The sequence below is a fragment of the Taudactylus pleione genome, unplaced genomic scaffold, assembly GCF_031769625.1.
Source record: "Taudactylus pleione unplaced genomic scaffold, aTauple2 ptg000573l, whole genome shotgun sequence".
Taxonomy (NCBI): Eukaryota; Metazoa; Chordata; class Amphibia; order Anura; family Myobatrachidae; genus Taudactylus; species Taudactylus pleione.
Genome location: NW_028284975.1, coordinates 4,394,223 through 4,419,854, shown reverse-complemented (window position 1 = coordinate 4,419,854; position 25,632 = coordinate 4,394,223). Strand labels below are relative to the sequence as shown.

Here is a 25,632-nt window from a genome sequence, read left to right as displayed (position 1 = left end):
CAGTAGTGTGCTTAATACAGTGCACCCAGTAGTGGTCCCCCTATGCAGTGCCCCCAGTAGTGCCCCTTATACAGTGCCCCCAGTAGTGGTCCCCTCTATGCAGTGCCCCCAGTAGTGGTCCCCTCTATGCAGTGCCCCCAGCAGTGCCCCTTATACAGTGCTCCCAGTAGTGGTCCCCCCTATGCAATGCCCCCAGCAGTTACCCTTATACAGTGCCCCAAGTAGTGGTCTTTCCTATACAGTGCCCCCAGTAGTGCCCCTTACATATTTCACAAAGACACACAGAAAACACAATCCCTGCTCCTGCGACCGCCGCCATCCGCTCCTCCATCCTCCACTGCTGGAGCCAGAAGGCGGAGCTCATGAGTGAGCTACAGCCCAGCTCCTGCCGTGGGTGCAGCAGCCAATGAGAGTCTGTATGTTGAGTGGTACATAGAGGCCTTTACAATCTTTTGCTATGGTGCTTTTAAAGTACCTAGTTATGCTTCTGAATGTACCCCCTATAAAAAAAGACATATTTTACTGAGAGGAGTTTTGTGATAATTGTAATGTAAACTTTCACTGACACTGCTTAGCGGGGGGAAGCATGTGTGATAAAAAGTGATCCTTTATTTGTCTGTTTTCATATATGCTCCGGTACCCAGACTTTGGGGAAGCTATTAGATCGCTATAACTATTATGTATTGCTAGAAGCAGGGGAGACCAACTAACTGAGTTCTAGTTTGTGTCGCAGAGCCTGCACAACTGTGACACACTCACTATAATAAAGCATGGGGATTTAGGGACCAGATTGGGGTGCCTTGACAGCTGCTGCAAGCTTTAATGTTTTGATCAAAATATGAACTAAGGCCCTGATTCAGAGCCGGACGCTCTGAATCAGGGCGTTTTTATTTTTTTTTGGAGTGGCCAGGATGATGGGCTTGCAACGAGACCCTTGTGGTAGGGTCTCGTGGCCGCAAGCCCCAGAGAGCTTCTGGCTCTAATAGAGCCTGAAGCTCTCCCACTGACATCACTGGTGATGTCAGTGGGGCCGCCCACAAACGGCAGGTGTTCGCATGGGAACGCCTCCGTTTGTGAAGCCACACCAATGCCACGCCTCCAAAACGGTGTGAGCTGTTGATCAAAATCGACAGCCGCCCCCTTTTGGTGCAAGACCCGGAGCGACGGAGCGCCCGTCGCTAGCCGGGTCTCGCGCATGCACACGTCAGAGTCTGTTACGGCGTGCGCATGCGCAGTGGCCTAACATTGACCCGCTTGCGAGCGGGTCTGAATCAGGCCGTAAATCCCCATACTTTATTATGATTAGGGCAGGGCTATTGTGATTTTTGTTTAAACAATGTGGCATCATTTCAAAGATATCTTTCAGTGAAGTCATCCTGCCACATCTCTGAACAGGCAAAGTTGACAATATCGTCCAGATTGGTCTGCATGTACGGACGATCATAGATATCATTATCGTTCATGCGGGAACGAGCATTGTTGTTTGTTCACTGCATAAAAATGAACGATATGAACGATATATTGTTGAACAATATCGTTATCGTTCATAGATAGTGTACGTGTGTACGCACCTTAACACTTGAACTATTTGTTCCTGTGTAACAATCCTAGTAATTCTAGCTATGTGAAAACTGGTTGTAATTGTTAAGCTGCATACACGAGACGATATCTTTGAATGATATGAACGATAACGATATAGTTTAACGATATATCGTTCGTTTATATCGTTCCGTGTGTATGCAATTAACGACCAACGATGCTCGCTCCCGCTGTACGATAATGATATCGGCCAACGTCCATACATGCAGGCCAACCTGGACGATATCGTTCATTTTCCATATGGGAGAACGATCGTTAGTTGTTCATGAAATCTTTGGTGTGTGGATGAACCATATTGTTCATCCAGCACACCGGCAATTTCAAGGGAGATTATTCAGCGATATCGTTTGCTGAACAGATCATCCCGTGTGGACCCAGCATTAAGTTTAGACACCTGCAGCCAGGGCCCGCTCCAGGGGTCGGAGCACCCTGTGGCGGCCCCCTCCAGAGCGCCCAAAAATGGGGGCATGGCCTAATTACCATAGGTCACGCCCCCTACGTGACGTTATTTGGAGGCGTGTCCGCCTCCAAATAACTGGGGAGCCTCACTAGCTGGGCTTCCTCCAGGCCTCTCGCGTCACTGAATGGATGCCGCGCGCATGCGCGCAGCATCCATTCAGAGTCTCCGGGGTCCGGCACAGCCGCACAGCTGCGGCGGTGGGTGTCCCCAACCTCCCGATTTAACCATCTGCGGGCCATTTCGGCTCAGGTCGAACATCCCTAGAGCCGGCCCTGCCTGCAGCTAAGCAGATCTATGTAGATCACATTTAGTTAGAATTCAAATTCCCTGCATGACATGCTAAGCATTGTGTATTTCAAATACAGGGTGGGTGGGTAGGGGGGATTTATAAATTATTGACAAGCTGCACATATGTTACACTATTACTGATAGCTCACAAGTTAAGTGTCTGATTATGTGGTCCTCCTAACTGTCCTGATTTTGGTGGGATATTGCAATCCCCACCAAGGGCCACTCTCAGAGCATGTGGTGAATAGATGCCGTGCACATGTGCTCGGCATCTATTCACAGGAAAGAGAGAGACTGTGGGCATGCCTAGCAGAACCCGGAGCGATGGGCATGCCCCAACATGACAAAAACGGAGACATGGCTCACATATCCTGCATGGCCACCCCCTCCTAGCTGTGAGGCCACGTCCCCTAATTTTGTCTGCGCGCCTTTGGCACGCAGGAGTGTCCACCCTTTTGCAAGACAAAAGTTGGGAGGTATGGATTATGGTAAAGGAGGTTTGGTGTTCAAATCTCTTGCTTGGAGTGTTGTGTATTTTAATATAGTGGGATTAAGAAAAGTGATGGTTATCTTTATCATTGTGCAAAGCACATGCTACATAATTACAGATAGTTTGACAGTTAATTGTCTGACTATGGCATATGTGGTCTAGAGTTTGAATGCACTGCACGATGAGCTGTGATGTGTGTATTTTAATTATTTAATTAATTATGTACACTTGGAGGAGGAGTCAGGAATAGTAAGGGGAGGAGTCTATGCCAGGAGCCATATGCTGATGCCGAGATGGGCCTGTGTGCTTTAAATGCCAGGGACTATTTTTAGCCCCAGTCTGGCCCCTGCCTGCCGCATATGAAGTAACAGCGTCACTCAGTGCTTGCCTGTGCGCGTGCACTCCAACATTTGTAATGCATATTCTTGCAAGTTTTTCTGTGGGTAGACTGTTTGTCTTTGGCAGACTCCTTATGGTTGGCTATTTTCAATTAAAGTTTACAAATCTGAAATGAGAACCAACCTATAATGATCTATTCTTCAGTGCTCTACTCATCATTACATAATTATCACTTGTGATAATTATGTTTTAAACTTGCTGTGAGTTTAAAAAAACTGCTTGGAGGCATTCATCAAACTTCATTAACAAAGTATAATTTCTGAAAAGCTGCTCTTTTTGCAGACAAAGGATTGGTAGAGGGATTATTATTATCCTTTATTTTATGGTGCCACAAAGGTTCCGCAGCACCTTACACAGTACATACATTAATAGTAATACAAAACAATGCAGTTAATAGTAATTAACACTTAATAGTAATACAAAACAATGCAAGACAAGGACATGGTTTATAAACATAGCTGCATAACGCAAGCAGCAGGAGATCAGCAAACAAGTGTTAGGTGCCAATTGAGGCGTTAGGAGTAAATGATAATATAAGTAGGGGGAGGAGAAGCATGTTAGGGACGAGGGCCCTGCTCGTGAGAGCTTACAATCTAAAGGGGAGGGGCAGAGTGACAGGGGTGACACAGATGGGGTAGATACTGAGGAAGGAGCATGGAGCAGCGGGTTAGGATACAAGCGGCAGAATGTGTGTGTTTAAGATGACCTGATGTTATGTCAAAATTAAGTCCTTCATTCATCTATCTCTATAACGAAAAAGTTATATTGTTTATACATTATTTACATGAGAGATGTACAAAATAAAAAAGTTGCACCTTAATTTTTGTCTGTTACATTTTAGCATCTAAATACATCCAGCTGAAAATGCAGCTATTATGGGACTGCCCCGCCATCCTAATAGTGAATACTTTAGTCCCAGCTGCTATGTGCTATGCCATGCTCCTGTGAATGGGTGCTTCTCACATGCTAGACCCACCCACAAATGGGTGCAGCCATACCCAACAAGCTGTGGTCCCACAGGACGTTGCTGTACTTCTCTTGGCAGCTCTGGAGGAGACAGGCAGAACCAGGAAGAAATGGGGCTTAGTGGTGGGGTAGCAAGGCCATAGAGGGAGGGAGGTGGTTGAGAATGGAGGAACAGGAAAGGTGGGGGAAAGAAGCAAAGGGTTGGAAGGGAAACTGATGAGAGAAAAAAGGGGAAACAACAAGTAGAGGAGACAAGAGGGGGAAGTTAGGGATGGATAAAGTAGAGGATTATGTGGACACTGAATAAGGGGAATCAGTATGATTCGCATGGCCAGCGGTTCAAATCCCGACAGCGGCTGCCCGACACAGGAGGAAATCCCGATCGTCTACAGAGGTAAGTATAACTGATTTAATTCCCCCCCCCCAACCCTAACTCTCCTTTACGGTGCCTAACCCTAACCTCCCCCCCAGTGCCTAACCCTAATCCCACCTCTAAGTGCCTAAACCTAACCCCCCCTTCCCCACCGCCTAACCCTAAGTCCCCCGGGGGCTGCCTAACCGTAACTTCCCCCCGGGGGTGCCTAACCCTAACCCCCTTTCCCCTAGCCTAACCCTAACCTCCCGGGTGGTGCCTAACCCTAAGTCCCCCCCTGGGAGCCCTAAACCTAACCCTCCCCCCCCCCCGCGGCTGTCCGCGGCGGCGCCCAGCATCTCTTTGATCGGGATGCCGGGCGCCGGGCTCCCGGCATAGGTAAAATGACAGGCGTCGGGATTTCGATGCCTGTCATTTAACCCTTGCCGGGATTAAGCAGTTGGGAAGCCGACGGTCGGCATTGCGTCCGCCGGGTTCCCGAATAAGGGGGGTGTTTGAAGTAAGGATTGACACCACGCGGCCAATGAACAAAGCCCCCTATCATACTTAGTGTATATGCCAGATATATGTACATATATGTATACACTACACTCTATGTCATATGAATGTACACAGTACTGTACAGTACATGTCACATTCTGTCTTTTGGAGCTTTACATTGTCACATTTTTACAGCCAGAGAGAGGACCACACTTCCATTATTCAGCCAGAGATACCAATATTCCATTACATACATACAGGTCACATAGGATAGAGACTAGGAAGAGCCAGCACTGCAGTGTCCCAATGTCAGAAGGCCTCATTCACTGAAAAAACTTTACTTATCTACTGCAGCACTGGAGGATCGATGCTGAAGTGTCTTACTGCTACTGCTCTGCTGTTGCCTGTCATACAGTTTGACATGCGCAGTAACTAAAGAAAAATTTGATTTTGGTGTAATGTAATTATTGGACTAATGAAGCTAATTGGAAACTTCTAATTGCTTAATTAGTCATTAGGTGGGTGGCCTTAGGGTTCTTAAGCAAATCCCAACAATTTTTCATAAAAATAATGATTTTAGGAAAAATTAGACCATCAGGGGGAGGGTTAGGGATAGGGGTTAGCATTAGGGATAGCTGATTCAGAATGGATCACCTGACACCAGCAGACCCGGAAGGCACCACTGCACCACTGGAGCTGAACGGAAGTGATTGATCGCCGCACCATCGGGACTTATTGTTTTGTCAACATTCTGAGCATGTCAAAATGTTATCAGTCTCCACATGCTGAATGTCGAAAAAACATACTGAGTCTGCTTTTAAGAAACTTCGATTTGATATAGAACCTGCCTCACTGCATGTGGTTAGCAACATTACTGGCTTTATAATAGATTCAGGGCGGGAAGTATCGGGCATCGCCACTTACCACATGCTTAGTGGCAATTATTAACACCATATGTATATAAATTTATAATTAAATAAGCAAAGAACAGCTCTTCTGGGGCGGGATACAGCAAGGTGAAAAATGCGGTCAAACCCTGAAAATACAGGGCTTGGTTGCGGTGGATAACGCCATTTTCCTGTTGGCATTACCCATAGAAGACTATGGGCTTCTCTCCGCAGAGTGCTGTGAGAGGGATCCAATCGAATCCCTCCCAGCACCCCCCGCGGCGTGCGTGTCCTTCTGCGCATGCGCAGAAGTACACTGGAGGGGATTCTGGGTCATAGTCCCACCACCGGAAAGGGCCGCTCTTACCGGCAGAGCGATCCTTTGCGGGGATCGTCATGCATACTGACATTACTAATGCCGGTATGCATGCGATGACCGGTGGAATGCATCTCATCGTGAGTGCTATGCGTCATGTATCCCACCCCTGATAAGAGCTGTCCTTTGCGTTGTGAGGACTTCCACGTTTATGACATGGGAGTCCTTCAGCATGTGCCAATTATGCAAAAAGAAGCCCATAAGCTTCTATTAGGCCCATAGGCTTCAGATTTGAACCCATTTCCCATATACCCAATAGACAATGCATTGCCTATTGGGTATATGGGAAATGCGGTTATATATGAATAAACAGTGGTTTTTACTGCATTTTCAGTTAGTACATCCTGTCCTCAGTGTTTGCTTTGGCCACAAAGGCTATTGGGTTATTTAATAGGTTGTGATTTTGTAATAGAACGCAAGCATAGCCAAACTCCCCTGCATCTTGCCATCACCATATTCAGCGCAACGCAACCAGATGTTTCTAATGTTTAAAATATAACTTGCCGCCTGTAATGGTGTGTGAGCATTAATACTGCTGGAATCGTTCCAGAACAAATTGCAAAAGTACAGTATGGACAGCCATAAAGCATTTACCCCTGGGAGTACCTTAAGGCCCTTACTATGGCTATTTATGGGGCTGTTATTAGAGAATTTTATCTTTGGTGGTCTTGGATGCATCCCATTCACATTTTGTCTCTCCTGCATTTAGCTTTAGTCTTAGCTATTAAATCTGAGGCAGAGTTGGCATATATTATAATAAAATCATAAGTCTGTACTTTCCATGGTGTTTCCGAACATGCTGCACAGTATCTCCCTCTCAATCTATCTGTATACTCTGATATGTGGTCGTGGATTCTTGTCATTTTTGTCTTAACATTTTGTCAGCTGTTGTGTTAATTAGCTTTTCTGTGAAAGTTTGCTCCTGTGGCTAGAGGCACAAAACTGGTTCTCATTTACCTGACAGATCCCTGGTTAATGCTATTCGCCCAAGGGGGACAACATGACAGATCCCTGTTTAATTCAATCCCCCTAGGGGGAACCATTCCAAAATGCTGTGGAGCCTAGTCTGTGCGTGATGGCTTTCCTGTCAGCCTATCCCTATAATTTCATATTTGGACAAAACTCAGAACATTATGTTTAAGGAGATTTTATTTGAGAAGATAATCTCTTTAAGCAAGGTACAAATTTGATTTGTATTTCATGAAGTTATTTGAATACACATGACCTATGCTTTGTATATGTGTTGTCAAATATTCAGCTGACATGTTATATCTATAAATAATTTTTAATAGCTGCATGATTTTTCATTATGTACAGTAGGTCTATGTCCACATTTCAAAATGACATCATTCCTAAGCTGGGAATGATGTGCTGTTGGGCACAGACTGTCAATGTATTGACCTTAGGATGGTCTAATATCACGCAGCGATGTACTGAAATTATACTATATTTATATGCTGTGTATATTTTTACCTGAATTTTTATTCATAATAGAAAATATGCCAGCGCTCAGTTTTGCCTATATTGTACATGGTATCAGCAGCGTGGCAATATTAATGCCATAAATGTATTGTCAAACCTGTCTGACTTCATTGCTCCCTCCCCCAAAAAATGTTTGGCTTTCTTCTCTTCGATAATACCATCTTTTGTCTGTGTTGTTATACATCAGGTGATGTCTGTCCTTTATTCAACTTAAGCAATCCTCTGTCTGTGTTACCACTTGGAGACAGGGCCGGATTGAGGTCTGTGGGAGCCCCTGGGCAACAAACATGTGGGGGCCCCTATTAAATATGCACGAAATGGGGGTATGCGCAATGGGGACCATATCGCTCGTAAGCGGTACATTGACAAACAGCGATAAGCTAAGCTCAGTGCTGTTTGTTAAATACTGAAAGGAGGACATAACCCCTTTAGCGAGTGCTAAAGGGGTTATGTCTCATTGTGAAATGGGGCCCATTGGCTCCACATGAAAAATAACCATAGGCACACACACAAACAAAAACACACAATATACACCCACAGGAAAAAAAACACATATAAGCACCCACATGAAATATTACTCACCAGTTGCACAATCTTATCCACATTACACCGCACATACTGCCCCTGATTCACATTACATCAGTAGTAGTGTCCCTTATTCATGTTATGACACACAGTAGTGCCCCTTTTACACAATGCCCGCAGTAGTAGTGCCCCTAATACACATAGGGTCTCATTCAGGCCCGCTTGCAAGTGCCGATGCGCCCGCAAACGGGTCGATGTAGGCAGTGCTGCGCATGCGCTGGTTTTACAGATGTAACAGCGCATGCGCAGCACTGTTTCCAGATGCGATAAGGTAGTGTAGAGAGGGAAAAGTATCTATTTCCCGAAAAGCTGTCATCGCAAAAATGACAGCTTTTCGGAATAGATACTTATGGAGAGGTGGAATGATGAATTCCACCTATAATTAGATAGAACTCCATGAGAGTTCTAAAGCTAATTATCTCCATTGAATTTTTATGTTTAATGAATAGGCCCCTTAGTTAGAAAAGTATCACACTCCCTGATAGTTAATCTGCACTATAACATTGTAGCTGTTGTATGACAACCACACCAAATTGACTATACTGCTTCAAAGCACCGCAGCCTCTCAGCATTTTTACATATTGGAAAGTGATATCATCAAGGGCCTTTTATAGATCTAGTGCGCACTAGTATATATCGTACACAGTAATTATACAGTATATTACTATTAAATTGTCTCAAACAAACATGTATAACTACTTATGCTATAGTCTCATTTAGTACAGGTTGAGTCTTCCATATCCAAAATGCTTGGGACCAGGGGTATTTTGGATATCTGAATATTCTGTATTTTGGAATATTTGCATAATATAATGAAATATCTTGGGAAAGGGACCCAAATCCAAGTACAGTATGCTTTTATGTTCTATATACCCCTTATACACACAGCCTGCAGGTAATTTTATACAATATTTTCAATAATTTTGTGGCTCAAACAAAGTTTGTGTACATACATGAAATTCATTTATGTTTCATATACACCTTATACACAAAGCCTGAAGGTAATTGTATACAATATTTGTAAAATTTGTGCTTTAAGCGAGGTTAATGTACATTGAACCATCAAAAAGCAAAGGTTTCACTATCTCAGTCATGCTAAAAAAAATTCTGTATTTCGGAATATTCCGTATTTCTGAATATTTGGATATGGGAGACTCAACCTGTATTGTAATTTATTACATATAATCATTGTATATATTGACTTTCACTGCTATTATTCGTAATATAATTTATTGATTTTATTATATAAAATGTTGCCCGCAAAGTACAGGCCTTACCGTTCCCGCACTTAAATGACCATTCTGCAAGAGGTTTTTTTATGTTTGGAATGAGTAAAATGACTGTGGACCATTTTGTCTCTTAAATTAGGAGAACGTCTCCAACTGATCTGTGCTCTGCGTCCCAGACATCTCTGCAGATCTCGATCTTACGTCAATGTGGACCAATGTTTTTGAATGATTTTTTGAATTTCACAGCATTTTACACTGAAGTCTCCGACAAAATGAACAACACTATCCTTTTTTTTGTGTTAATTCTGTCGAGGTATAGGAGGGAATTCCTATCCTTCTGTAAGGCCTGATGTTTGCCCATCTTTATTGGTCTCTTACTATATCCCCTATTGATCAGTCTCTCTTTCAATTCCTCTGATCTAATATGGAATAATTCAAGGCTTGAACAAATTCTTCTTAGGCGTAAAAATTTGCCTTTAGCGATCCCACTCAGTACTGGTGGAAAATGTGCACTGGTTTTATTTAATACGCTATTAGTGGCTGTATCTTTCCGATAAAGATCAGTCTGAATTTTGCCTATTTCTACAGCTGCTGTTCTTTTTATACACCATAGTAAACCATAGTAGTGCCCTAATGTCATGACCCATTGTTAGTGACCTAATTCACATGGGTAATGCTACTAAAAAAGCCCATATAAAAGGTGCGTTGTGGCTGTATCAATCAATAATAGGCTTGTGGCTGTGTGTCTGTGAATGCAGCCGCTTGCAGTGACACACCTGTGACACTCCCATAATACTCCCACTGAATGGACCATTTTTGTGTGCACTAGCTTGCTCTCTAAAGATCCTGCAGGAGTCTATCAATTTTTCAGGTAGACCCCTTCACCCCTGGAAGAAAATGCACTTTTCTTGTATCCACCCCATTTCCTAGAGAAGTGGGCAGAATAGGGAGAACCTTACCTAGACTCCTCGGATCTGTGAGGAGGGGGCGGGTCCTAATGACGCGATTCTATGATAATTGTGTAATTTACCCCCCCTATTTAAAGATGCAAGATTTGCAACATTTACCACGAGGTAGCAGGGCCAAAAGATATGAATAGTCCAGCCCCATCTCCATCACGCCCACCTGCGTCTTCTCTCTGGGTTTCTTCCGGAGTGGAAATTATAAAAATAGGCAACTATGATTAGTATCCAGTCACCACCCTATCACGCCTATCACTTTTTCACCACACTTCAGATACCAGCTGAAGTGATCGCAGCAGCACCTTTGTGCATGCACTCAAAGTAACGCAGGCGTCATAAAAGTTTTCAAAATTTTTCATGCATGCGCTGTTTCAAATAATTACTCAGCTACCTGAACATCAGCATTTCCTGCGTCTCTGAATCAGGCTCATTATGCCACAGATTGCTCCAGTTTACATTATGCCACACAGTGACTCCCAGTTCACATTTTGCAACACAGTGTCACCAGTACAAATTATGCCACACTGTAATGCCCCAGTTTGTATTGTTTGACAATTATATGTCCAGGGTGCAAATGAACCGGGCCCCCTATGCCTCTGGGCCTCATAGCAGTGGCACCTACTATAGCTATGCACATGCCTATTTACAGTATGTCTATGGAAGTAAATTACAGAGTGTAAAATATTGGCTGCATTTTTCAAGAGCAGATTAGACCCACCATGTGCATCTAATAAAGTGCATCTAGATTTCCTCCCAGACCCATGGTTAAGGAAGAAGGTGCTTTTGCGGAAGATGAGAGGTTTGCACAAGCAGTGGGGAGGATTTGGGAAGTGTTCCTAGTAAAGTATGAAATAGGCACACTGGTGTGCTTTGTTGTGGAGCAGTGCAGAAACAAGATTTTAGGTGGAATCTGGAAAGGATTAGTAAAAGTGTGGACCAAAAGATGTATTGATTTTCTGGGGACAGTGTACAGACGCTTAGCAGTTCCTGGACACAGAGAGAGATGTGACTTGTACACTTGTCACTAAATTGGCCCAAGCTTTGTTCAGTTGATAACAGGTGCCCCCAGTGTTTGGAATGGGCATACTATATTGTAGTATGCATTTATTAATGTACTTATCTGCTTGGTTTGATCTCAAAGGATTCAGCAGTGCCAAGCTGTTCTATATTCACACAAGCACACCACCCAACATTAGAAGTATGGGGTTGGGGGCTTTGTCACACCAATTTTTATGCCATACACTGAGGAGACATCAGCCTCCAATAGCGTTCTGCAGGGGAAGTCGGGATGGACGTCTTTTTCACTGAACTGCACAACAGTATACCAAAATCTGGACTGTTGCACCAAAAGCAAGACGTTTGGGAGGTTTGCACATGATGATGCTTCTGCAGTTATTCCAGCTTTCCAGCTTCCTCTGAGGAAAAGGAAGCTCCCTTATGTTGTAGTAGATAAGCCTTCTAAGTGCTTCATAAATGTGTGCACAATAGTCCTAATTGGGATTCACATTGCATAAAACCACTGCACAATTGTGCTCTTTCCCTTGATTTACATTGCATAATCTATATTACAGTATGTTTGTGTGCTTTGCTAATATTTGTTTGTATTTTGTATTAGAAATTTTTACCAAGATTGCTCAGGTTAGTTTAAGTAGGGTTATTTGACCAGTGTAGTTGTTAGGCAGTATTCCTATGTGTAAGATTGAATGGCCTTTTAGATAAGATGCTTTTTCGTAACTTACACCCACTTTTCAACATCATACATATTCACTCTCATAACATTTAGAGCTGTCAAATTTGTCAATGCCTTATCTTTAAAATGCTAATTTACTTTATCGGCCAGTAGCATAATACGACTAACTACAAGTAGCATAATACTGTATACTTGAAGAATTGCTTATGTTTAAATTAAGTCATGATAAACCAGAATCACATAGAATTTTGCGATCACATTATAATGTATATTTTTTATGTTTTTCTAGACTGTCTTCACTTTCATTTTTGCAAACTTACCGAGTACAGCTGATAAATGAACTGGAAAATTATATCGACTCTATTCTTGATCATGCCCTAAAAAAGCAGATGCTATCAAAAGATGATCATGAGGATGTGGCATATGAACGGGGACCAAGAAAACAAGTCAGAAAATTATTAGATCTTATAGACTGTCTTGGAGAAAAAAATGCATCAATGTTTTGTGAACTCTTTCTTGATGTTAAGAAGTTTAAAAAGCAGATGTCGAAAGAAAATGGTGAGTAAAATTAAGAATATATATATACCTATTATTACCTTGATAAAATGGCTTAGATGCCCTGAAACATCGGTTGTCTAAGGAGTAAAATAATTTCTACTTTTCAAGACTTCCAGTGCCGCCATCTCTTTTGCCATCTCATCTTCATTCAACCCAATCTTTAGGGTCAGTTGGCAGAAATTTTTACCCAGACACATTTTACTCAAACCTTTCAAAATAGTGAATTCATGGTAAATAGATGGACATATGTTCCCGGAACCATTTAAAAATTGATTTTTGTGCACGACAAAAGGTTGGCGCCAAGATTACTACCTCTTCCCTTAGTCGTAAGATTAATATTGTCCTTTTCTTTTTGAACAACACTGCGCTGTCAATATATTGGCATTGTAAAAGGCTGTGATGAATTCCAGCACCAATCCAATTAGTTGGGTAGAGCTTTTGGTACATTCTAGTAGAACCACATCTCTTAAATGACAACAGTCCAATAGCAGGGATTCCCAACTATGTTAACAGTCCGGGGGACGGGATACATGTATATCCCGACACTCTTTGAATACATGCCAGTGTTAATTACGCCGGTATGCATGAAGGAAAATGCAAAGGTAAGACCAGTAGTCCATGCAAACAAAAAAATATAAACAAATGTGAGCCAAATTGAATGGTGCAGCACTGGAACTATGGTGATTATCACAGATCACCCCAAAATCGGCAAACAACAAGAAATGTTCCTATGCGCTCCAAATGGGAGTTACTTTTATAGAGTATTACAAATGTCCATAACGATAGAGTCCAAAAAGTGAAACACTGATAAATTAATGTCACTGTTCAAAAGATCCACTGATAAATGTGGATGGCTAAAATATCCAACTGTAAAAATATGTAAATCCAAAATCCTCAAAGGAAAAAGAATTATGAGTCACCCTAGATCTTTACTCCAGTTATTTTCATGTATATTCCTTAGAAGTGGCTTCTCTTTAACATAGTTGCATGTAAAATAAGAAGGAGAATTGCCACCATAGCATAAAATCATTTAAATTTTATTGGAATATAAAATAGACAAATGGAAGCTTACCTTTTACGACCTTTTGAGAAAGGTACACGTTTGACACATATAGGGGTATTATTGTGCTCCCCCTATAGAGCGTTACCGTCCTGGTCAGAGTGCGCTCCCAGAATATGATCACCAACGCGTTTCAACCACAGTATGGGTCTTTATCAAGGTGTAAATAAATCTGGAGTGACTAGGTATTTATAGGATAAGAAAGCCCGCCTTATATATTAATTGTTATTACTCACTTTACCTTAGCAGCATATGGAGCTGTCTATCATCTTGTGGGTGCTGACCAGCGGTAATCTCCGCTACGTGGAGCGTTCCACGTGACTTTCACTATTATGTGTAATCACCCTTGTTCCGGCGCTGGTATGTCACGTGATGCGTTCCACGCGTCTTCTCTTCCGCAGCATGTGGTGCGACTATGCGTTCCACACGTTAGAGAATGATGTTCAATCATATTAAGGAGCGTCTCAGCATTACATTTCCGCATCACGTACCGCTCTGCGTTTCACATATACAGCTGCAGTCTATAATTACTATACTGCTGGCAAATCAATTGGATCAATGAAAGACAATGGCCTGGGTTACATCAATATGCCAATAGGCCTCATTTAGTAGTATATAAGGTGTGTTATGATCAATATACAATGGGAACACAGTCATTTGAACCTACAACTACCTAATACTACATTTATCCACGTATAAAGTTTTATCCACATAAAAAGTTTTACACTTAAAAGTTTTGGCAATACACAAAAAATTAATTTTTTAAAATAACACCGGACAGTAAAACACTTAAAAATATAACGCTAAAATCGTTCAAAAAAGACATGATAACATTAAAATCCTGTAAAAACCATAAAAGAAATAGGTAGAATGTTAAAAGAAATTAAAGGAAACTGCGCATATATATTTTTCATAGGAACCACTTGAGCTCAAAATCTATGTTCAACCCATGTGGTTCTAATGTTTTTACATCATAAATATATTTCATTTCTGCTTTCGCTAAGAATGTTTCAATACCCTTAATACGCCAGTTCCCTTCTACTTTTTTAATGCCTATAATTAATCTTATTTCACTGACTGAATTGTTATGTTTTTCATGAAAGTGATTCGAGAGGGCATGGTTAGTCACCCCTCTCCTTATATTACGTAGGTGCTCACCCCATCTTTCCTCAAGTTTCCTTGAGGTTTTGCCTATGTATTGTAAACCACAACTACATTCGATCATGTAAATACAATTTTTACTGTTACAGGTCATAAATTCTTGTATACTAAATTTTTTAAGGTTAGATTTAGAGTCAAGCATTTCCAGCTTCGTGTCTTGTTTGGTGTGTTTGATACAGACTACACAAGAGCCACATCTATGGAAGCCTTTTGTTTTAATCCTTCCAGTTCTTTTTTCTGGTATAGCGCTTTTTACTAGCTTATTCCTAATATTAGGAACCCGTCTGTATGTTGACCAGAAGTCCCTCCGGCGTCCTTCTGCACAATATGCAAACAACTATATATGGACATATGCATACACATTTTGTTGCATACATGAAGTATAAAAATGTACCTCTTGTACAAGAAAAGCAAATATACTTCCAATTTTAAATGAGCCCACTAGGAGTTTATCAAATATTCATGGCACAATGAATTACATTTTTATGTTATTTTTGAAATGCCATGAATTAAAAATGATGTGTTCTTGCTAAGGTGTGACCATACCTACAGTGACCTCCTATTTCAAATACCTCCTTCTGTCCAGCAACCAACTATAGTATAAGCCACATAATGGTGTTATATGTATCTTGGAATGAGGAGACACACCAACAATTTTTTGTATAAATGTGACACACTGTTTGATAAGTAATATAACCTTAGGGCTTTGAAATTTTGATATTAGTATGGACTAAAGTTAAATTAAGTGAGCAATATATTGTTTCTTTCAGATTATTCAAAGACAATACAAAGACACAAAGCGGTTCTTCTAAGGAGAAGTGATTTCATCAAGTTTTACAACTGCAGACATGGGGAAAAATTTTACTTCTCTGATTATTTTGTGAATCTTCTGCTTGTCAATGGACACTACAGCCTGGAAATTAAGAAAAATGAGCTGCTGACATTCGGTCAACAACGTATATACCTTCAAGAAAAAAAAGAAGGAAAGAATAAGCTAAAACTAAATCAGCTGTTTGAGAAGCTAAAGGGGAGGAGGACTCCTAAGAAGATACTTGTAAGTGGTGTAGCAGGAATTGGAAAAACTGTTTTTGTTCAAAAAATCCTTTTTGACTTCTCTAATACAACAGAGTATCAAAACTTTGACTGTATATTAAATTTTACTTTCAGCGACCTGAACTTAATTAACAAGCCAACTACTTTGCGGGAAATAATATGTAAAAAACATGGGCACTTGTCAAAGACATTAGATAGTATTTTAAAAAACAGCAATAAACTTCTACTGATCTTGGATGGATTTGATGAATTTAAGAGCTACAGCCAACTGGACTGGGAGCAATATGTATTTGATCCAGACGAAAAAGCAGATCTGCCTCAATTAGTTGGCAGTTTAATCACGGGAGAACTTCTACCTGATGCCACAGTATTGCTCACTAGCAGACCAACAGTCATTAACCACATACCCGTTGACTGTATTGAGCGCTTTGTGATAATTACTGGATTTTCTGTTACTGAAATAGAAGATTACTTCCAAAAATTTTTTGAAGATAAAAAAGTGGGAAGTGAACAGTTTCTGGTGGTTAGGGAAAACCATTTTCTGTTTACATTGTGCTACATTCCAGCTTTTTGTTGGATTGTCTGCAGCGTCCTAAAAGGAAGTGCCACTCTTCATATTGAGCAGCCCAAAACAATGACTGATATTTATTGCCATTATCTAATTGTCTTACTGAAATATCATGCACATCAAGTCTGCTGCACTACGGACGACACAACATTGAGAGGGATTCTGGGCTTGGGTCAGATTGCATACAAGTCCCTTTTAAAGCATGAAACCTTGTTTTATGAGAAAGACTTTGAAATGTTTCACAAGCTCCCGAAAGACATTGTAAATAGCTTTCTTGATAAGACCTGTGTGCAGGAGCTGGAATGTACAGAGAATATCCTTTCGTTCACCCATTTTACCATCCAGGAATTTTTTGCAGCTTTTTATTATGCTCACGTGGAGAACATTTTGGAGGACCTCATGGATATGGACCTACAGAAAAGACTGGGCATTGATTCTGGATATTTGGATTTATTTTTAAGGTTTCTTTCTGGATTGCTGTCGGTGAGAAACCAAGATTTGTTCTTGAATCATCTAAACCTTCATGAAAGTCAGAAGTCTGAAATGTATACATCATGGCTGATTAAATCAATTATTGAACACTGTGAAAGTGGAGGGTACATCCTGAACCTACTGCACTGCTTGTTTGAGCAGCAAAGGAGCAGCTTGGTCAGTAGAATAACCCCATCTGTGTTACGTCTTAATTTGAGTGATAATGTGTTCTCACCCATTGACTTTGATGTGCTGGCATATTTCCTAGACCACGTTCTTATGGAAATTGCTGAACTTGACTTAACAGCTACCCATATAAATGCACATTATTTGGAGAAGTTGCAACCATACCTTCACAGGTGTAAGCAGCTATGGTTAGTAAGTAAATATCTCTCAGATATAGTCATACAGGTGACTCCCCAATTATTATCATTAAGTTGTATAACAATACACCTAACATTCTCAAGTTGAAATATTTCATTTATATTAAATGTTTTCTCCACCTACAACTAATTTTAGATTGTCCTGTGTTTGGACACCAAAAGTATGAGGTCACTTGCATTATGGTACAATGTGTGAGACTGTGGAATTTCATATTACACTGGTGTCACTCAATTGGGTGTGTATATGGTTGATATCAGGCATGTACATACGTGATTATATTTGTTTAAAAGGGCTCAGCTATACAGGCATCATCTAGATCAAGAAATCTGCATAAAGGGATTCAAAAGTTTGCATTTTCTGATTACTTGCGCTTGATGGATTAGGGAGTACTGATGCACCTGATATTGCTCCCAAATGCAAAAATTAGATTTTGTTCTTGGGGTCGTAATATATAAAAAAGTATTAAATAGTGGAGAGGGACCATTTGTAAAAATCGTAGGTAGTAGGTGACTGCAGGCTGGGTAGTGTGTACAGATGTGACTTCATACACTATTGCTGTAGTTGCACCAAATAGCCCTTCTCAACGTGCCAGGTCCCATGCGTGTCATCTGGTGCGGAGCGTTGTTTTCTCATCTTTTATGCTTGAATGTGCGTCTTAGGTCCGTATTCAATTAGAAGCGAAAAGTCGAGATCTGCGTAAAAGTATCGCCGACTGCAACTTTTCGCCTGCGGATACGTATCTCCGCATTCAATTCCATCCGCTTTTCGCATACGTGGAATGTCAATGCAATGTAATATGCGAAAAAGATTCACTTCTGAATAGCAGGAGAAAAGAAGTACAACATTTTTGTTTTGGGGTGCAAAGACCCCAAAGGACAACTGTGTCAAAAAATTCCAGGAAAAAAGTTAAGAACACCCCAAAAAAGTACTTTGAATTTGGGGGCGAAAAAGCACAAAGTAGCGAAATAAGGTTCTGGGGGTGCACTAAGAAGGGGCCAAGTGTTTTTGGGATTGCAGGTGCTTTTATGAGGGAGGAATTTCACTTTTTTTAAAACTTCACCTTAGAGACATTAAAAGATGCTAGCACCCATTTTCAGGTACCCCATATTTGACAGGACTACTTATTTTCTCCAAAAAATACTGCTTTATGCCATTCTTCACCACTTGTGCAAAGACGCTAATTAGAGGCAATTGTACCAACTTAAGTTCCCCAAACAGTTTTATTAGGGCTAATCGGGCACTACTACATTGATCCCCAATGTTTATGTATCTTTTTGGGGGGTTCAGGCTGATTTCCCCGATTCTGACACTACTTTACGCCTGTTCTGACTTTGCGTGTCACCGTCTTCGCGACTTTTGAATACGGCAAATAGCGGGTACGCGCACGATAAGTTTCCACTGCTAAAAGACGCGATGTAGGCGAAAAGTCCGGCATGCGAAACTTTATCGCGGGGGCAAAACTAATTGAATACCGCCCTTAGTTGCAATATGATGCGACAAAACTTCACAAGACTGCTTGGCTGTCGCTATGCGGGTCTCGCGCATGCGCACGACGGAGCATGCGCATTAGGGCACCATCGACCCGTTTGCGAGCGCTCGCGAGCGGGTCTGAATTAGGCCCTGAGTTCGATGTGTTTCGATTTTGACTAGTGATTTATTTTTCGATTTTGGATGCCATGTCCAAATCGAACACAAAATCAAACTTAAAATCCCCAAAACCTGCTTCATGCTGAAAATTTTAGCATGAGCAGGTGCCATTTACACAGAAACATGCACAGATCAGTGAGATCCGTGCATGTTTCTGTGTGAACAAACCTATAAAAAGAGTAAAATAAAATAAAAAAAACGCTAAATACACAACCAGCACTGAGCCGGTCCTGTTTGGGAAAATACGGGGGACAAAAGAAGTAGGAGTCCCCCGTATTTTGCACAACCAGCACTGAAATCTTTCCAGCGGGGGTGTAATACCACAGACGGGGTACCCATTCACTGAGTCCCCCGGCCAGAGCCATATACCTGACCACTAGTCAGCCCAGGCCAGGGAACCCTGGGGAGGTGGGGACCTACCCAATAAAGGGGTTTCCCCTCTCCAGGGCATCCAGGGCAGAGCTGATAGCCCGGGGCTATCCCCGGCAGCTCTGGCCGATGGGTGCCAGGTTTGTGTATAAAAGTAGAATAAATAACATTGTCTTTTACAGGAGAACTAGAGGTCCCAGCAAGCCTCCCCCGCATGCTGGTACTTGGAGAACCACAAGTACCAGAATGAGGGGCATTCAGGGCCTGCTGACACCTCTAGTTCACCGTGGCAGTGGAATTTTATTACACTCACACATACTCAGCTAAAAATCCCTCTACACGTCCTCTTCTCCATGTAGGCATCCACGACTTTAAAAAACAAAATAAACAGAAAAAACCAGAGCCCACGGACATAAGTACCGTCCTCTAAGGACAGTACTTTCCGAATGACAGCTCAGCCACGGCATTTCACTTAGAAATGCATAGGCTGAGCGTTCATTGGCTGAGAGAGGCAAGCCTCCGCCTTTCTCAGCCAATGAATGGTTCCCACCATTGACTTCATTGGTGAAAACTGCTAGGTTACTAAAAGTTACCTAGCGGATCTCACCATTGAAGTCAATAGTGGAAACCATTTATTGGCTGAGAAAGGCGGAAGCTTGCTTCTCTCAGCCAATGATCGCTCAGTCCATGCATTTCTAAGTGAAATGCCGCAGCTGATCTGTCATTCGGGAAGTACCGTCCCAATACACTGGACTCTGAACCTTTATTTATTCATTGGAACTTTAATGGTAGTGTACTGCCACATTGTATATAAATCCATATTGATTTTACTACCTGCACCACAGGAGTCGAAGTCAGGCATGTGGGAAGGTGAATAAATTAATTTTCACCCTTTCCTCCATGTTATGTGATAATTAATGTCAGGTCTTGCCAGACCGTAGTGTTTGCCCCTTACACCCACACACAGCAGACCACACGTAGTGAGGACATACTGTATGGTGGACCAGCAGTAGAGCTGCGAGACCTGGATAAGTCCATATATCTTACCTTATCATGCTGCATACTAGTGCCCACTAGTCCCTGATGCTGTGGTGTCTGTGTGGGCTTTGAGGTGGAGTGGCGGTACATCAGCGCAGATATCGAGTGGAAATGGGCGGAATTGTCTTGTATTGATACATGCCACCAGCGACTATCCATAATTACTCAGTATTATACCATATTGATACACAGATGAAAACCTAGCCTCAAGTTTTTACATACTTATTTAATATATTGGAAATTATCCCAGAATCCCCACCCCACAGTATCTTTAGGTCAGTGCCAGATTAAGGCCCTCGTGGGCCTGGAGCTGAAATTTATGAAGGGCCTATTGCGTGCTGCCGCAGAAGGTGTGAATACTGATATGGGAGTGTTACCAGTGATGTGTGGGGGTGTGGTCTGTACCATAGGGTGTGGCTAGCACCATGAAGCATAGCTACCCACCTACATTCAACCATCTCAATCCCCCCCCTCTTTGATTATATAAAGCATACACCACATGTTCTATAAAAAAAAAAAAAAAATATATAAACTATGGTTTATTAATAAAATGCAACAATTTTTATTAATAAGGTGCTTTAACAGAAATATAACTGAAAATTGCTAGTTTTCCAATATTTACCTTTGAACAAAGTAAAAGGTGCAGAGCATGAAAACATAATAAATAATACTAAATAAATATTAAATCAAACTAAAATATATGTGATCTGCATATTGCTTAATATGCACATTATTAAATATTAATATTAAATACAAATAATATATGTAAACTGTGACTGCAAAAATGGCTCCATAAGTATGGGGCCAAACTGTAAAAAGGTACGCTTTTTGGAATTTGGTACATAGGAGTCAGACCGTAGTCCCCCTGCGGACTTAGATAGATAGATAGACAGACAGATAGATAGATAAATTTTCGGCAGGATGCATACAGACATAATACTTAATACCCACACCAGACCTACCATGGTGCTACTTCATCGCACATGATGACGTCATAGGTCTAACGTGATTTAGGCCATATGGAGCATCCACACTACAAGTAAGGCCCGTATTCAATTATTTTTGTTTACATTGCGTATTTTGGCAGCGGAAACTTATCGCGCGTGTACCCGCGATTCGCCGTATTCAATTCCAAAAGAAGCAAAAACTGAGACACGCGAAGTCAGAGCAGGCGAAAAGTGGTTTCTGAATCGATTAGCCCTAATAAAACTGTTTGGGGTACTTAAGTTAGCACAATTGCCTCTAATTAGCGTCTTTGCACAAGTGGTGAAGAATAGTATAAAGCAGTATTTTTTGGTGAAAATAAGTAGTCCTGTCAAATTTGGGGTACTTGAAAATGGATGCAAGCATATTTAAAAGTTGCTAAAGTGAAGTTATAAGAAACTTAAAAAACGCACCTTCAGCAAACACCTGCAATCAAAAAAACACCTCCCCCATACTTGCAGACCCCCCAAAAGTCTATTTCGCTACTTTTTATGTTTGTACCCCCACTTTGCACTTTTTCGCCCCCTTTTTCAAAGTGCTTTTTTGGTGTGTTCCTCACTTTTTTTAGTTTTTTTTTTGATGCAGTTATCCTTTGGTGGGCTGTCCCAAGGGTACTGAGTGGTTTCCCCACCTTTGCACCACAAAATAGCAATTTTGCACTTTTTTTTCTCCACCTATACAGAGGCAAATCTTTTTCATATATTACAATGCATCACGTTTTCTCGTACGCGAAAAGTGTTTGCAATAAAATACGGAGATCATTTTCCGCCTGGTTCAAAAGTTGAAATCGGCGATATATATATATATATATATATATACCCTGCAACAGGCGGCACTCGGAGACTTAGAGATTAATGAAAAAGACTGTGGTTTAATCTATGTTTCGGGGAACGTATCCCCGTCCTCAGGATACACATATACATGTGTGTCCTGAGGACGGGGATACGCTCCCCGACACGTAGATTAAAGCACAGTCTTTTTCATTAATCTCCAAGTCTCCCGAGTGCCGCCTGATGCAGGGTGTATATTGTTGGGGGTGCTGTCCTCCTGGGAAAGCAAGGTACCCCGAGGCGGGCTGTGAGTGCCAGGTCACAGAGTGGCATATATATATATATATATATATATATATATATTGTGATAGGATCACTGGTAAAGGGTGTGGCAGGGACATTTGTCCCAGATTCCTGTCCTATGTGTTTTAAATCCCCAGGAGAAAGTCTTCAGTGTAGCAGGCTTGAGTCTCGGCTTTTTGAAAAGCCGGTTTGGGTCTTGGGAGTTGTGGGTGAGAGGAAGGGCTCCACCCACGGCCACTCCAGGTTTTGGGCCTTTCAGCTTGGTAACAGGCTCATTAGGGCTTTCAGCTGAAGATGGCCAACATATGCTTAGTTTGTTTAGGGCTGAGTGTCTCACCTGGGTGAGCAGACAGGGAGTTTGCTCAGAGACCCTGGGAAACCTAGCTATGAAGACTATGCTGGGCTTTTGCGGCTGGTGAGGGCATTAGGCCCTGCCAGGATCATGTAGTGAGGGAAATCACTTGTGAAGTTAGAGCCCAGACAGGGCTAGGATTTCTGTTTATGTTTTCTTTATGTCATTTCTGACATTGTACAATAAAGACTGGCGCCGACCAGCTTGTACTCGCATCCAGACTGGTGTGCTGCTTCCCGGCTGCTGTGTGTGTAAGAAAGGAGTCCTTCTACCCAGGAGAGAGACCCCCAACCCGACTGAAGGTCACAATATATATATATATATATATACACACACAATATATATATATATATATATATATATATGCACACACACAGAATAGTGTCTATATATACACAGTATATATATATATATATATATATGAGTCCAATCGGTCCGGCATTCCCGTGTCCCTTGTGTATAATGGCCTGCGTGCCCTCCTCGATATTGGATAGTACAGAGTACAAAGGATGGGCGGCACTGCAGGTCTTTTTCTTAATCAGGGTTTATTGTGCCAAGGTTTCAGGGCTTCACGCCCCTTTGTCAAGGTTACATGCATTTGTATATAACCTTGACAAAGGGGCGTGAAGTACAATAAATCCTGCTTAAGAAAAAGACCTGCAGTGCCGCCCATCCTTTGTACTCATATATATATATATTTATATATATATATATATATATACACACACATACAGACTATATGTGTGTGTGTGTATATATCTATATATATATATATATATACATACATATATACACACAGTATATATATATATATATATATATATATATATAAATATGTATGTGCACAGTGACTGTATATACATATATAGTATAAATGTCTGTATGTATTATAGATATTTGGAGTATACTCAAAATATGTATAATTCTTAAACTTTCATTACTGACTCTGCTTTATACAATTTGTATCAGACTGCGCTAATATAAAAAAAATCTATTGCGAGGTAGCAGAATTCACATGCATACAAGAACCAGTCATGGCTCCAAACTGGGAAATATAAACTCATTTATTTATTAAATGTTTAGTCTTTTATTATTAATAAATAATAATAAAATATACACATTAATATAAAAACAGAGATATCTCACAATAAATAAAATGTAAAATACATTGAAACAATAAACCTCTATTGATCATATAAATCTACACTAGAAACCACTAAACTACTTGTGCATAATATGACATCAATAGTTGAAATCAATATAAAGGTTGGATACCCAAAGCAATCCAATTGGAATGGTAATGATGTGTCCACCACAAAGACAAATAGATGTCATACAAAATGTTGCCAGCCGGATATTTGTATATCGCTGTAATTAAATTGTACCTGTACGTGGTAGAAAATCAGGCAGTACAGCACCGCAATGTGCAATAGGAGCTGGCCTCTCCAGTCGGGGTGAGCTGATGCTACAGCTGGGCTGGCTGAGAACAGACTACCATACAAACTCCCTTGGCTTCTGCTATGCTATTAGGAATGCTCGGCTGTCCATGATATAAGTCCAGCGATACAGCGCCACTGTGTGCAGTGAGAGACGGCTTCTCCAGTCAGGGTGAGCAGGTGTCAGAGCAGGGCTAACTTTGTATCAAAAGTCCTTCAGTCTCCCTTCGTTTCTGCTTACCCAATAGCGTTGCTCAGCTGGATTATTGAGGCCAGTATTTCCCTGTAGTGCCGCTGTGCGGAAAAATGTACGGTTGCCAATGGAGCAGCTGATGGATCCAATAAGGATTGTCCACAAGTAGGTGGTGCCGTGTAGTTAGGGGAAATCCACTGACGCGTTTCGCCCCTTTCAATGGGGGCTTTTTCAAAGAGGCCAGCTCCTATTGCACATTGCGGCGCTGTACTGCCTGATTTTCTACCACGTACAGGTACAATTTAATTACAGCGATATACAAATATCCGGCTGGCAAAATTTTGAATGATATCTATTTGTCTTTGTGGTGGACACATCATTACCATTCCAATTGGATTGCTTTGTGTATCCAAATTTTATATTGATTTCAACTATTGATGTCATATTATGCACAAGTAGTTTAGTGGTTTCTAGTGTAGATTTATATGATTAATAGACGTTTATTGTTTCAATGTATTTTACATTTTATTGTGAGATATCTCTGTTTTTATATTAATGTGTATATTTTATTATTATTTATTAATAATAAAAGACTAAAAATTTAATAAATAAATGAGTTTATATTTCCCAGTTTGGAGCCATGACTGGTTCTTGTATGCATGTGAATTCTGCTACCTCGCAATAGATTTTTTTTATATTAGCGCAGTCTGATACAAATTGTATTTTTGGTCTTTCTATGGGTGTTCACAAATCCCATCATTCAAGACTTGCTGCTTTCGATTAACTCATAATTTTTGCACAATTGTTTGATATCATTTGACTCTTTAGATTAGCGCCGGGATCATTGGTTTGTTGTGTGACTCTGCATTATGTCTAAAATGTACACTATAATACAGCAGCAGACAGGCCAGCAGTAATGACAAGCAGCACCTCACCTCAGGACTGCTGCTGCCAGGCCGTCTTCACGAGGAGCTGCTGTGCCTGCCCGTGCTGGTGGACATAGCTGGGCTGCTTGCCTC

At 41.3% G+C, this 25,632-nt stretch overlaps 1 protein-coding gene across 4 annotated transcripts in view; it reads left to right on the top strand.

The window, feature by feature from the left end:
• LOC148481576 (NACHT, LRR and PYD domains-containing protein 3-like) overlaps window positions 1-25,632 on the top strand; it is a 126,178-nt gene that overhangs the window by 51,528 nt on the left and 49,018 nt on the right. For 3 of the 4 annotated variants that reach the window (XM_088453229.1, XM_088453228.1, XM_088453230.1), the window contains 2 exons: window positions 12,556-12,824; window positions 15,816-17,511. In XM_088453229.1, coding sequence (XP_088309355.1) covers window positions 12,556-12,824; window positions 15,816-17,511 — 1,965 coding nt within the window. Of the gene's footprint in view, window positions 1-12,555; window positions 12,825-15,815; window positions 17,516-25,632 lie in introns of all 4 variants that reach the window. The other variant, XM_088453231.1, reaches the window with a different exon arrangement.